Consider the following 12,136-nt stretch of genomic DNA (forward strand, 5'->3'; position numbering starts at 1 on the left):
AACAAAAAGCAACAAAAACCATGTTCACCCACACAATTTGACTTTCATACTTGAATTCAAGAGGCTGTGTGTGTCTGTCATCTTGGGAATAGTAAGCACAGAAGTTCTTGCTGTGGCTTATATCAAAATATGGAATATAACTCGGCATTTGATATGCTCAAGGATGTGTGTTCTGCTCAAAAGCGACTTTTTTTGGAAGATTCTTGGCTTGTTTGCAAGTGTTTGAGAAGAACAGGTCAAGGAATCGCTGTTTCTGAGAGAATGTGAGCAAGGGTTGGCTTTGCAAGTGGGTACTCCAGTTGTGTTTTACTGCAGGCTTGCAGAGTCTTTGGAGGTGGGGAGGGGGGAACAATGGTTGGATTCACTCAACAAAAAGCAGCAGTACATATGTAAGACTTGTTATTTAGTTGGTTTTAAATCAACAGAAATAGTTTTGCTCTACTGGGAGATGGCAGAAGAAAAGAATTCCAATTCTGAATGTTTTGTTAGCACTTCCAGTGTAAAACCTAGAGCACTGAGTGGTTGGGCAGCAAGTCTGTATAAAACAATCTGTTTTAATGTTTCCTAAACAACTTTTGAAGTGTCCTACAAGTAGAAGCCAACACAAAAACAAATGATTCTCTCCAAAAGCAACTCAAATACCAGAGGATTTGGGGAAATGAGTTATTAGGAAAAATGTGCTGGCTTTTTATTTGATGCAGACTTCTGTTCCTGTTACAGAGTTCAAAATGCAGATGACTAAATTGGATGAGTCTGCTGAGCAACTTAAAGAAGCAACTGAGGTAAGCTGTTGTGGGGTGCATGTGTGGGGCTTGTTTGTTTGTCGTCCCCCCCCCTTGAAAAACTGCAAGATTCTCTCTTGCTTTAATTCACATACAATTCCAGTAGCTTTAAATGATATGATGGTATGCTTCTAGCCTGTTCATATCAAGCGTAGTTTAACTGACCTTGCTTCTAGCTGCATGGCATAGTTCAGCTTAAAATGCTACTTCAGAAATTGACTGAATTACTATTATTTATCTCCAAGAAAATGAATACACAGAATAAAAGAATTCAAGAGCTAATGGACATTGTGGAGCAAAAAGATGATGTTATTACAAGACTACAAGATTTGATATCCCATTTAGAAGCAACTGTGAAAGACTACGTAAGTCTTAAACATCTCAATTTTCTTTATACAAAAAAAACCAAGCCTAGGTCTGTGCTTGCAGTGGACTTAACTGTTTTGGAAAGTTGGCATTTTCTGTAAGTAATGGATATTTGCATGAAATGGTAACAGGTGAGTTGGCATTGAAATCAAAGTTATAGTGAGAAGTGGGGAGGGAAAAAGATGGGACTTTCAGAAGCAGGGATCTGGAGATTTTATTGGAAAACTAGATGAGATTCTGAAGAGCCACTCTAAAGAATAAACTCAAAGTAGGGGGATTTAAGCAGTGGGACAGGAGAGATTCTGTTGCTGTCTCTACTTCTGTCTGAATGGAAAGGAAGAATGAAAGGAGGCGTTGCTGCAGCAAGAGGTTAAGTTTGAATGAAGTTAGGTTAATGTGGGAAAGACCAGTGATTGTGTGAAGTGGCAACAAAAGAGTGGTGTGGGGTGTTGATATTTTTGTGTGTGGTTCTCCCCCCCCCCGCCCCCCAAAAGAAGAGCAATAGTACAAATGTACTGAGTAGGTTCTGAAGTAAGAGTGGATGGCTGGTGTATCTCTATTTTTGATATGATAAACTTTGTGACTGGCTGCTATATTGGTAGCTACTGAACACCTAAAGGCTAGCTTGGCCTAATGCATGTAGATTAAAAAAATCAAAATATACAGTTGTTGACTTTTTTGAGGCCTGATGTCAAGTAGCCTGAAACAGTTCAGAGAACACTTTTAAAAAGAAATTCACCTTGTCAGTGCTCTGATCCATTTATTTTTCCCCTGTAAAAGTAAGGCCTTGATCCTCTTTTTAATGTCCCACTTCCTCCTGTTGCTCCACAGCAACTTAGCTTGTTCATAGTATGAGTGTTCTAAGGGTGATAAAAGTTGTGATGACTGCCACCTATTACTACTGTTCCCTCCAAGAGCAAGGTTCCAACTCTCTAGTGTTTGTGTGACTTTTTTTAATGTGACATGAAATTTAAAACACTGCCATGAGTCTTAACTCTGTAGATTTTAAGTACTATGGATGAGTAATTGGTACTTGGCAATGCCATCATGGCTTACCACTTGTGTGGTAAGTGAAACTTTTCTGTAGTCAAATATATAGTCCAAAGTATTGATGGCAGAACTTACAGGGCTTCCAGACTGCATTGTATCTTTCATGGTAAACATGATCTGTTCCTTTGCTAAAGTCAGTTAAAATGTCAAACTCTAGCCACTTTGACAAGAAAGTGAGGAACTTATTCAAAAAGCAAATAGCTCTACGACTTGGCAGTTTCTTCAACTTCTTTGATATCATAAATTCTTTTCACATGGTAAACAAGCTCCTGTTATGATGCCTGGAATTTCATAGTTTCCCAGTCTCTTTTTCTGCCTTCTGTACTGTGCTTTTCAGTATCTGAAGGTGTACCTGCTCTTGATTTAAGTAACAGGTATCTGACTGACTTGTATAGGGGCTGACAGAACATGTTATGCAGATTTTTTTTTTCTAAAACCACTTGCATATTAAAGCTTACCAAATCTTTTAGGCACTCACTTTGTAAAACTTAAGGTAACTGATCTTTTACTTTAACACAGGACAACACTGTAATTGCCATTAAAAGAAAACTGGCAGAAGAGGACTCTAAGAAAGTAATTGAAAGCTCCCAGCTCAAGGAATGTGAGGAAACTGTGTTGGAAATAGGAAGAAAACGTTGCTTTGAAAATAAGCCTACTATGGAAGAAGAGCCACCTACAAAGAAAGGTACAATTTCTACCATCACTGAACAGGGAATCTTCCAAAAAAACTTGATTCCTGTTCCAGAACAGAAGCAAAAAGTTGTGAAGCATAAACTTTATCGTATGAGGAGAAAATCTACTATGTTAAACTGTAAATGGAAGTAACTTATGTAAATATCTCTTTTGCAGAAGGTCCATTCCTGTTTACTTCTAAACACTTAAAATAAAAATCAGTTTTTAGAAGCTGCTTCCTTTCTGCTGCTTTTCCATATCTGCTGATGTACTTGCAAACTTGGCTGTAGTTCTCAAGATATTGCTTAACAGTAGTTTTTAGTACTATATTTGCTGCTGTTAGTCTTCTGTGAGAGTAGCTTTGCCTGCTCAAGTGCTTTAAAATTATTGAAGGAAGCATCAAAGGTGTCTGACTTGCTAATTGTTTAGTCATACAGTACGTGCTGTAGAACTTGATGTTTCATTCTCTATGAACAGTGTACACATCAGCACTGGCAAAGGTGATGGTGCTGGCAAAGGAAAAATGCTCTGCACTTGTGAAAGCAAAACTTTAAGTTCATATGTAGCATGTTCTTGTACAGTTCTGTCATGTCTGTACTTCTTGTCCTCATGCTTTCCTTGCTTTACCTGTGAGCTTACCAATCTTGTCAGGGGATAAATATAGAAGCTGGATCTTTAGGGACAAAACTTTAATGACTTTTTTAACTAGTAGGGTCTTCCTCAGTGAGACTTAGCGCTGTGGGCCTGACTTGTGCAGAATAGTATTTGCAATGTCTGCCAGCCTCTAATTTGACATGTGAACATAGAGGGACTTCAGTTCTTCATAGAACTAAGGAAAAGATATGTGAAAGGAGAATCAGACATCTCTTTCCCTCCCTTCCTTTCTTACCTTACTACTGCAAAATAAAAGCAAATGGGAAAATCTTCTAGGTGTTGCTTGGATGAGGATGGGGATAGGAAAGGAAATAAGCTTAGAAATAAGAAGCAGAAAGCCCCTTTCTCCATAAAGGGAGATTATAATATGTTGAAGGGGACTTGCCAGATTCCTTTCACATCATCACAGAAAACTGAGGCTAGAGATGGTGAATAAGCTGAATGCAGAACTGTTGTTCACCAAATCCTGCCATGTAAGAACTAGAGGGCACTCCAACTCAGATTGGTTTAAAATGTGTAAAAGAGCACCTCACACAGTGTGTGGTGAACTGGTATCTGCTGCCCTAGGAGGCAGGGGAAGCAGACAGTTCTCAACAGAATCAAAGAACGATGAGACAAACTAACAGCCAGCAGGTTCATAAACAGATACTGGAAGGGCTAGGATATAGCTTCTATAACCCCCAACATCCCCATTTTTTTGTTATGTGGGGAAAGGTCTGTAGAAAGTGACTGGGCTTGTGTCTTGTCCAACAGTGGCCAAAGGAGGTAAAATACTGGGGTGGGGCTGACCAGTGGTGTGACCAAAGGGGCACATCTGGTGTTCATATCACTTATTTGAACAAGCCTCTGACATAGTCTTGCTTGGGAGAAACTTCTGTCTCCGTACCAGGCATGTCTTTGATTTGCCTCTGACATCTTTGATTGGGTTGAATATTGGATCCTAGCACAAACATTTGATTGTGCCACCTGTATAAATGTTATGGGAACAAAAAAATGAAGCTGATGGCAGACCCTTGGATACACTAGATGGTAGTAAATTTGCTGTGATCTTATGCCTGCAGCCAATGTAAAAAAAAAATGGTCAGAAAAGTGATAGCTACCCTTTTTAATTCCTTGCTTGATTAAAAAGCTAACACTGCCGCTTGATGTTGACATTGAGATTTTTCTATTGGGAAGCACAGGCTATCTAGTGAAGTTAAAGATCTGTTTCTCTTATCTGTGGGTATTGAAAGTGTAAGGTGTCAGACTTTGAAACTGAATTGTTAGATGTTCCATAATGGTGGAACTTATTCTATAACAAAAGTTTTACTTACATTTAAACAAGCATGGTTAAGTGTACATGGCACAATAGAACGACAAACATAGCTATATCACAATGCCTATGGGCCACTGGTATCTCTAAATTCTATGAAAAAAATCAAAGACTGTTCAGAGAGAAAACAGGTTATCTTGGCCTGAGGTTAATCTTTTTGTACCCTTCAAGTTTTAGGACCTGCCTGCCATGTTCTGGGTGGGGCTTTTTTTGTTTGCTTGTTTCTTAAAACTTTTTGCATAAAAAGCTGGGCTGAACATCATGTATCTTTTTGCAGTAATGTTTATCCTGCTTTACTGCATGATTGTGGCTGTCAGTGCAAAGCATCTAGATTGCTTCTAAATCCTCTTACAAATGATCTTATCTTCTCACTATGGGTGTTTTGGCTAGGCTCTGATACTATTTTTTTTCTTTTGCCACCTTAGATCACTAAATAGGTCCTAAGACACCTTATCTTTTCCCTTTACTAAAATTTATAAAAAATCATGTCTAATATGAGGAATATGTAGTGTTTGTTCTATTTTCTTGGGGCTATGGGACTGGGCTTTCACAGAAAACTGTCTCCTAGTCCAAAGTCCTTAGTCTTGTGATTTGAAAACATGGTTTTATTCCATAAATATTACCTTGACTTACAAAGCTGTCACTGTCTGACCCAACAGGACCATTTAATAGGTCTAATTAGAACAACAAAAAAAGGCATGGTGGGGGGAGGGATGGAGAGGGTCCTGTGGAACTTGATCCCTTTAAAAACAATGAGGAGGGAAAAACAGCAAACTTGAATTAAGAGCAAAAACACTATTGCTAACATCTTAGCATTACTTTTTTTTTTTTTTTTTTTGTAATCAGCAATCAATGACTGCTTGTGAAATGTCAGCTCTGTTCAGAGGCTGTTGCTGTGCAGTACACATGTATCTGTGCTCAGTGCTGGCTACATGAGGGGACTACCAAGTTCTGCCTTACTGTAGTTACAGTACTCAGTATCTCCCAAAAATATGTAGTTGCAATAGCCTTACTATTAGGGTTTCTCTTTAATACTAAGACATAGCATGCATGTTACTGAGGGAACACTGTTAGATTCTGAAAAACTCTGAAGTACAGTTTTTTTCAAAAGTGACTCCAGCTCTGTCATTGTAGTGAAGAATTGCTCATTATCTGGGAAAATCAGTCTCAAGCTAAAAAAAGTATTTATAGGAATTTGAGCTTGTATTGCAATTTTGTACTTATTTCTGGCAGTATTGTACATCCAATATTAAGTGGGGACAAAAATAACTCTTGTTCTCTATTTACCTAATTGAAAATCCAATTAAAAAGGAAAAGGGGAAGGAGCCAAGCATTAAGTGAACTTGTGCTGCATTTTAGCTGCTTTTTTTTTTTGTAAAGCACTCTTGAGTATGAATGAAACTTTTCAGAAAAATATTCTCCCCCCCCCCCCCAAAAAAAAAAAAAAAAAGTAGAATGAATGATTACTGAGTAGATTAAAGGGAATAAGATTGAGATTGAGCCAGTGAGGGTAGAAAACTGATGTAACTAGACATTATGTAGCTCATAAGTGTTACTACATAATGGTTTTAAAAAAAAGTTGTGTTTTCCACCAGCAGTGCAAAGTGAACAGTTTGAACAGAGCCATGACAAAATATTCTTTGAGGTTACTGAAAGCCTTTTGCTACAAACTGTCTAGAAGTCCCAGAGGCACTTACTACTCTGTTCAGAGGTCTTTAATGACTTCAGACTTCAAAACGCTATATGATGTGAGGGTTTAGCTTCTAAAGGGTGGCTGTGTTCTACATAACACCAAATAGTAATTATTAATAATAATCTATAATATTGACTTAACCAACCTGAGCTGTATCTTTTTAGGAGCTATCAAGGAATGTTGGGAAGATGATTTGCTAGAGCAAGAGAGAACTGAATACATGAAACAAAATACTTCTGAGAACAATGCAGAAATACTAGCATTGAAGGGAAGAACTGAAACCTTGGAATCTCAATTAGCTGTACTTGAAGAACAACGCAGAAGAGAGCAGATCGAAAAAGAAGAGTTCATCGGACAGATGACAAACTTGCACTTTGAGCTCTCTGCCTCTGAAGAAAGAGCATCTGGTCTGAATGAAGAACTTCGGCAGTGTCAAGCTAACTACCAGGAAATTGTTTCTGAATTGAAGAAACAGAAAACTATAAATAAGGAACAAGAAGAAAAGATTATTCTATTAAATAAGGAAGTAGAATGTGCCAACCAAAATATAATTGATAAAGTGTCACAAATAAAAACAATGCAATCCAAAATAGATGATTTATATAAATGTCACTTAGAGTCTCATGCTATGGATGTTGATTTGGTTAATTTAAAGGATCTCTTAGAAGAATCTCAAAAAGGTGAACCAGAGAGATCTGAAGTTGGTCCTTTCTGCATGCAATCCCAAGCTGCTTCTACAGAAGATTTGAGACGGGACAGCTCCTTTCGTTGCAGCATTGAAAGCATTTGGGAAGAATGCAAAAAAATTATTAAGGCTTCCTCACAAAAAAGTCAACAGATTCAAGAACTACTTCAACAAGTTGAAAACTTAAACAAGGGACTTGCTGACAGTGAAAATGATAATAATCAACTAAAAATAAAATTAAGTGAGCTTACAAATCAAGGTGGTCTGCCCATAACGGAAGAAGAACTTATGAATCAATTACAAGAGCAAATTCAAAAGAAAACCCAGGATTCTGAAAAACAGATTGCTGAAGATCATAGAGCTATTGCACAGCTTGAAGAAGAAGTTACCAACTACAAAGAAAAAATAAAAGAGCTTGAATATCTCTTGGAGGCTTTTAGAACTAAAGATGACAGCAGAACAAAGTTAGAAGAAGCACTTAAGGAAAAAGAATCTATTATTTTAAATCTAGAAAGTACTATAGTAGTCCTGCAAGAGGAATGTGCTAATTCAGAAAAAAAATTGAAAGAACTAAATGACCAGGAAGCAAATCTGAAGGAGCAAGTTGTGCAGTTGAAGAACAACTTGGAGAAGACAAAACATTCTCTTCAGGAAAAAGAGAAAAATGATAATGAGAAAGTGCAATCTATAGAATTGTAAGTAAATACTGAGATAACTCTTAGTCCTTTGAGGATGGACCCAAGATAAAACTACCTTCTGTGAGCATCACTTTTATGTAATACACTTGCACGCTTATCAACATTATCTGAACTGCTTCTTTAAGAAGTTTTGATACATTTCTTGAAATTTGTATTTGTATGTTCTGCTTGCTTCCCCTCCATGCCTGTTTGTATAGGCCTCCAGGAATATAGATTTAAGTCATGTGCAACTATTTTAGGGACAAAAAGAGCATGCAAGGAAATAAAAAATTATTTGGGGGGTTTTAAGAGTCTTACGTTGTATATCCTTTCTGAAAGAAATGATGCACAATCTAATCTTATGTCTTACAATTTATATAAAAGCCAGGTAGTGTTTTCCTTGGGAAGTATAAAATACTAAAAAAAACCCTAGTCCTAGTAAGTAAACAACTGTTTGGTAGTAGCTATTCCCGTAAACAGTCGGCTATAAGGACTTGAAAGGATAATGGGAGTAAGAAGGTAGAACTATCACCAGCCTCTTCTACTTAAGTCTTAAAGAAATTAGAGATTAGATATATCAGAGATTATATTGTAGAGAAATTGCAGTTACACAGAAGTAGTTTTAAGATGTTATGTAGCCCTTCTCCTCTTTAGGGTTTCTTTAATACCCTTTCCATCCAGGGATCTACATGCCCTCTAAAGCACAATTTAACGTGAAGGTCTGGGAATCAAGGGCCCTTTGCTTCTATAGCTTTGGAAAATTTTCTTCTTAAGAGACCTAGTGCAAAATCTGATTGTTTTGTACCACCAGTTATAAAAGCTACAAAACACACTTCTATCTAGTTTTAAAGTAAAAATCTAAGATATCTTGTTGTTTCCTTTAAATATAAATAAATATATGTGTGTATATATATAAATATATATAGTAATATGGCCTTTATTTAAAAGTAACCCATCAAACTTCTTAATAATTACCTTGTAGTGCTTGGAACTGAGAGCAGTATTTGTTGCAGTGTTGTGATTTTTTTTTTTTTCCCTGACTTTTTTTTTGACCCTTACAAAGCCTGATTGGGATGTAGATATCCAATTTAAATCTACTTGGTACTAGCCTTGTTACCCTGTTAGTCTTGGGTGCTTTTTGTGTCTTGTTTGTGTCTTTGTTCTTTGTTTGTTTATGGTTTTGTTTTTTTAATTGCAGTGGTTGGAAGTGAAATGGACTAGTTTGTTATTTCAGGATCTTATTATGAGAAGCTCAGATCTGAAAATAATATAAATTTGGTCATAGATCTGAGAGAATGACTTATTTACAAATAGAAATCGGTAGTCAGAACTTGAGTTAACCTGTAGATGCTGTTCCTTTCTGAGATGCATACCATTGTAATGTTGTTTATATTTCTTATTTTCTCATACAAGGCTAAGTAAAGAGCTCTCTGAGAGTTCTGCCCTCATACAGAGTCTGAAAAAAGATCTCCAGAGGAAAGATGAAGAATATACAGATTTGAAAGAGAAGTTTTCTGATGCCAAGAAACAAATTCAGCAAGTACAAAAGGAGGTTTGTAACTATAAGCCAGGTGTTTGTTCTGCAAGATTATGCTTAGGGGTCTGTTAGTCAAACCAGTTTTCTCAAACTATGGATGTTAAAAACACTTTATACTAAGGCTCTTCAAAGGCATGCATTTAGAGTAATAATGAACCCTAAATAGCAATGTTATTGAAGCTATAAGCTAATGAGAAGATTAGATTTCAAAATATGCATTAATACAGATATTGAAAGGGGGAAAATATTTTATTATTGATATTCCTGAAAAAGGTCTGTGAAAAAGATGGCTAACCTAGTTATGGAGAAGGGACTTTCTAATAATCATTATAGTAATAATAATAGCCTTATATTGTTATATGTGCTGACTTAATAGACTTGTGGAAAATACTGATCTTGAGAAAAAGGGGGGTTACCAGAAGAGGAAAGTGCTAACTTCCAGAGTCAAATAAATAAATAAATTATTTATATAAATAAATATAAGCTATGCTTTCTATTAAGCTTGGGGAGAGGAAATGAAAGAATGGAATTACATTTAATAATGTGAATTGTTAGTGTTTAGTTATTAAGCAGTAGCAGTTCTTAAAACCTAACAAGATACTGCATCAGCTTAAAAATCAATAAAATTATTGCAAGAGCTGGGGCTTGAAAATTGAGGTTTAAAAATGTATTACTCTCTTCCACAGCAGCCGTTGACATTTGTTGTCCTTGTTCTAGTCAGTATTCAACAGTTAATCCCCCTCTACTTGGGAAGGAGCAAGGAGTAGATGAGATCATATTTTAGAAAACTTTCATTTTAAATGGACAGCTGTTCAAATTTGATTAAGCTATTTGTTGTTTGTTTGTTTTTCTGCCAAGTATAATACCTTATTTGATGGTGAAGTCCTTTCCTTAGAAAGGATATACAGTACAGAACTTCCAGACCCTGAAATAATTTAGCTAAAATCTGTATGTGTTTGCAACAATTTAACTTTTAAATTCAAATGTTAGGTTATTTAGATAGCTTAAAGAGATTGTAAACACTTTATGGTTAGCTGTAAGCCTTCCTTGCTATTTTTGTGGGCTCTGTTGTAGGTGTGCACAATGCGTTCAGAGGAAAAATTCCTGCAGAACAAAGTTAATGAACTTAAGAAAATTAAAAACCAGCTTGGTGAAGAGTTAGATATCAAACAGCGCACAATCCAACAACTTAAAAAGGTATTTTAGTTTTTTTAATTTTACTTGCTTTTCTTTTTTTAACCAATCTGTTAATGAAGTTAGAAAATTTCCAAGCAACTAGAGGAAGCCTACAGAGAATGGGATAAAGTAAGACTAGCAGGCTGAAATGAATTTTCATGGATAAAAGATGCTGAGAAAACTTCTCATTGCAGGACTCTGTCAAATTACTTTAAATAGAACAATCTGTCTAGTAAATATTTACTTTATACCTGAAAATGCCCTGATTCTGATTTGAAGCATCCGAATGTTAGTTAAAAAGTCTCACTCCAAACTTTTTTATTTGTTAGCTGGTGAGCTTTTAAGTGCTCCTTTATAGTGTATATAGAAAATCTATTTATTCCAGACTGTCTCAAACATTCTGCGTATTATTTACTAAAACCCAGAATGAAAAACTTTCCAGACTGCTACTGATTTCTAGCATGTGTACTTGTTTTTTCCCATATTTTTTCTCTAAATTTCCTTTCAATGTGATGTTTAGGAGCAGCTGAGTAATAAGAAGTTGGAAGAACTCTCCATAAAGTATGAGAAACTATGTAAAGGTCAGCAAGAGCCATTATTGTTCTGTTCTTAGTGGGCAATATAACAAGTCATGTTATTAACCAACTTGAGTCTTGTAGTATTTGTTTTTAAATGTTGTTTGAGAAACTCCAATTTGGACATTAAAATGTTAGTCAGGAACCAGATATTTATTGATTTACAATTATCAGATGTATTTGAAAGCAAAGAAACAGAGACTCAGAAATAAAAGCGCCAAAGTGTGAATTTTCTGTATCAATATGTTAATTCTTTTTTTTAAAAAGTTATTTAGGCAGGAGTTGCCATTTTAACAAAATCAAATATTGAAACATGAATCAGTACAATGATGGTATCCCTCCAGGCTTGAGAGATATAGATATAGTAGATGGGTAATGGTGATTTTCTCAGATAACACAAACAATAGTGTGACCTACAGTAACACAAACTCTGATCTGAGTCATGTTGATGAGACCCATTAAAGAATTTTGGATAAAGTTATTTCAATAGAGATGCTCTCTTTCTTTCTAATAGAACCTTTGATCCGGGGCGGGGGGAAATATTTGTAGTGAGGCACTTTGAGAGAGAATGGTGGGGACTAGGAGAAGAAGGCTTAATTGTAAATTTATTTTCAAATATTCAGATCTGTGTGCAAAAGAAAAAATAATTGAAGATATGCGAATGACGTTAGAAGAACAAGAACAGACTCAGATTGAACAAGATCAAGTGCTTGAAGCCAAATTAGAAGAGACCAACAGATTAGTTTCAGGTAAACTATTTCTGTGTCAAGGGAACAGGGAGGCAAAACTGTGGTTTTAATATACTGTGTTTTGCTGCAAACTATGTTTGAAAATTCCATTTTTAATTGTTATCTGTTATTCAGGCATTAATTTTTGTAGTACATCAACAAATTTCTAATAGTTAAGTTTCTGCTGTCACTTTGTGGTTGTAGTGATAAATCCAAGTGATCTTAGTAG

At 35.9% G+C, this 12,136-nt stretch overlaps 1 protein-coding gene across 2 annotated transcripts in view; it reads left to right on the forward strand.

The window, feature by feature from the left end:
• Positions 1–12,136, forward strand: part of KIF20B (kinesin family member 20B) — a 47,863-nt gene that overhangs the window by 20,767 nt on the left and 14,960 nt on the right. For both annotated transcript variants that reach the window (XM_026085023.1, XM_026085022.1), the window contains exons 17-24: positions 721–782; positions 1,028–1,147; positions 2,718–2,883; positions 6,694–7,909; positions 9,305–9,443; positions 10,503–10,625; positions 11,125–11,185; positions 11,803–11,928. In XM_026085023.1, the coding sequence (XP_025940808.1) occupies positions 721–782; positions 1,028–1,147; positions 2,718–2,883; positions 6,694–7,909; positions 9,305–9,443; positions 10,503–10,625; positions 11,125–11,185; positions 11,803–11,928 (2,013 nt within the window). The remainder of the gene's footprint in view (positions 1–720; positions 783–1,027; positions 1,148–2,717; positions 2,884–6,693; positions 7,910–9,304; positions 9,444–10,502; positions 10,626–11,124; positions 11,186–11,802; positions 11,929–12,136) is intronic.

Source organism: Apteryx rowi, unplaced genomic scaffold, assembly GCF_003343035.1.
Source record: "Apteryx rowi isolate R43461 unplaced genomic scaffold, aptRow1 scaffold_658, whole genome shotgun sequence".
Lineage (NCBI taxonomy): Eukaryota > Metazoa > Chordata > Aves > Apterygiformes > Apterygidae > Apteryx > Apteryx rowi.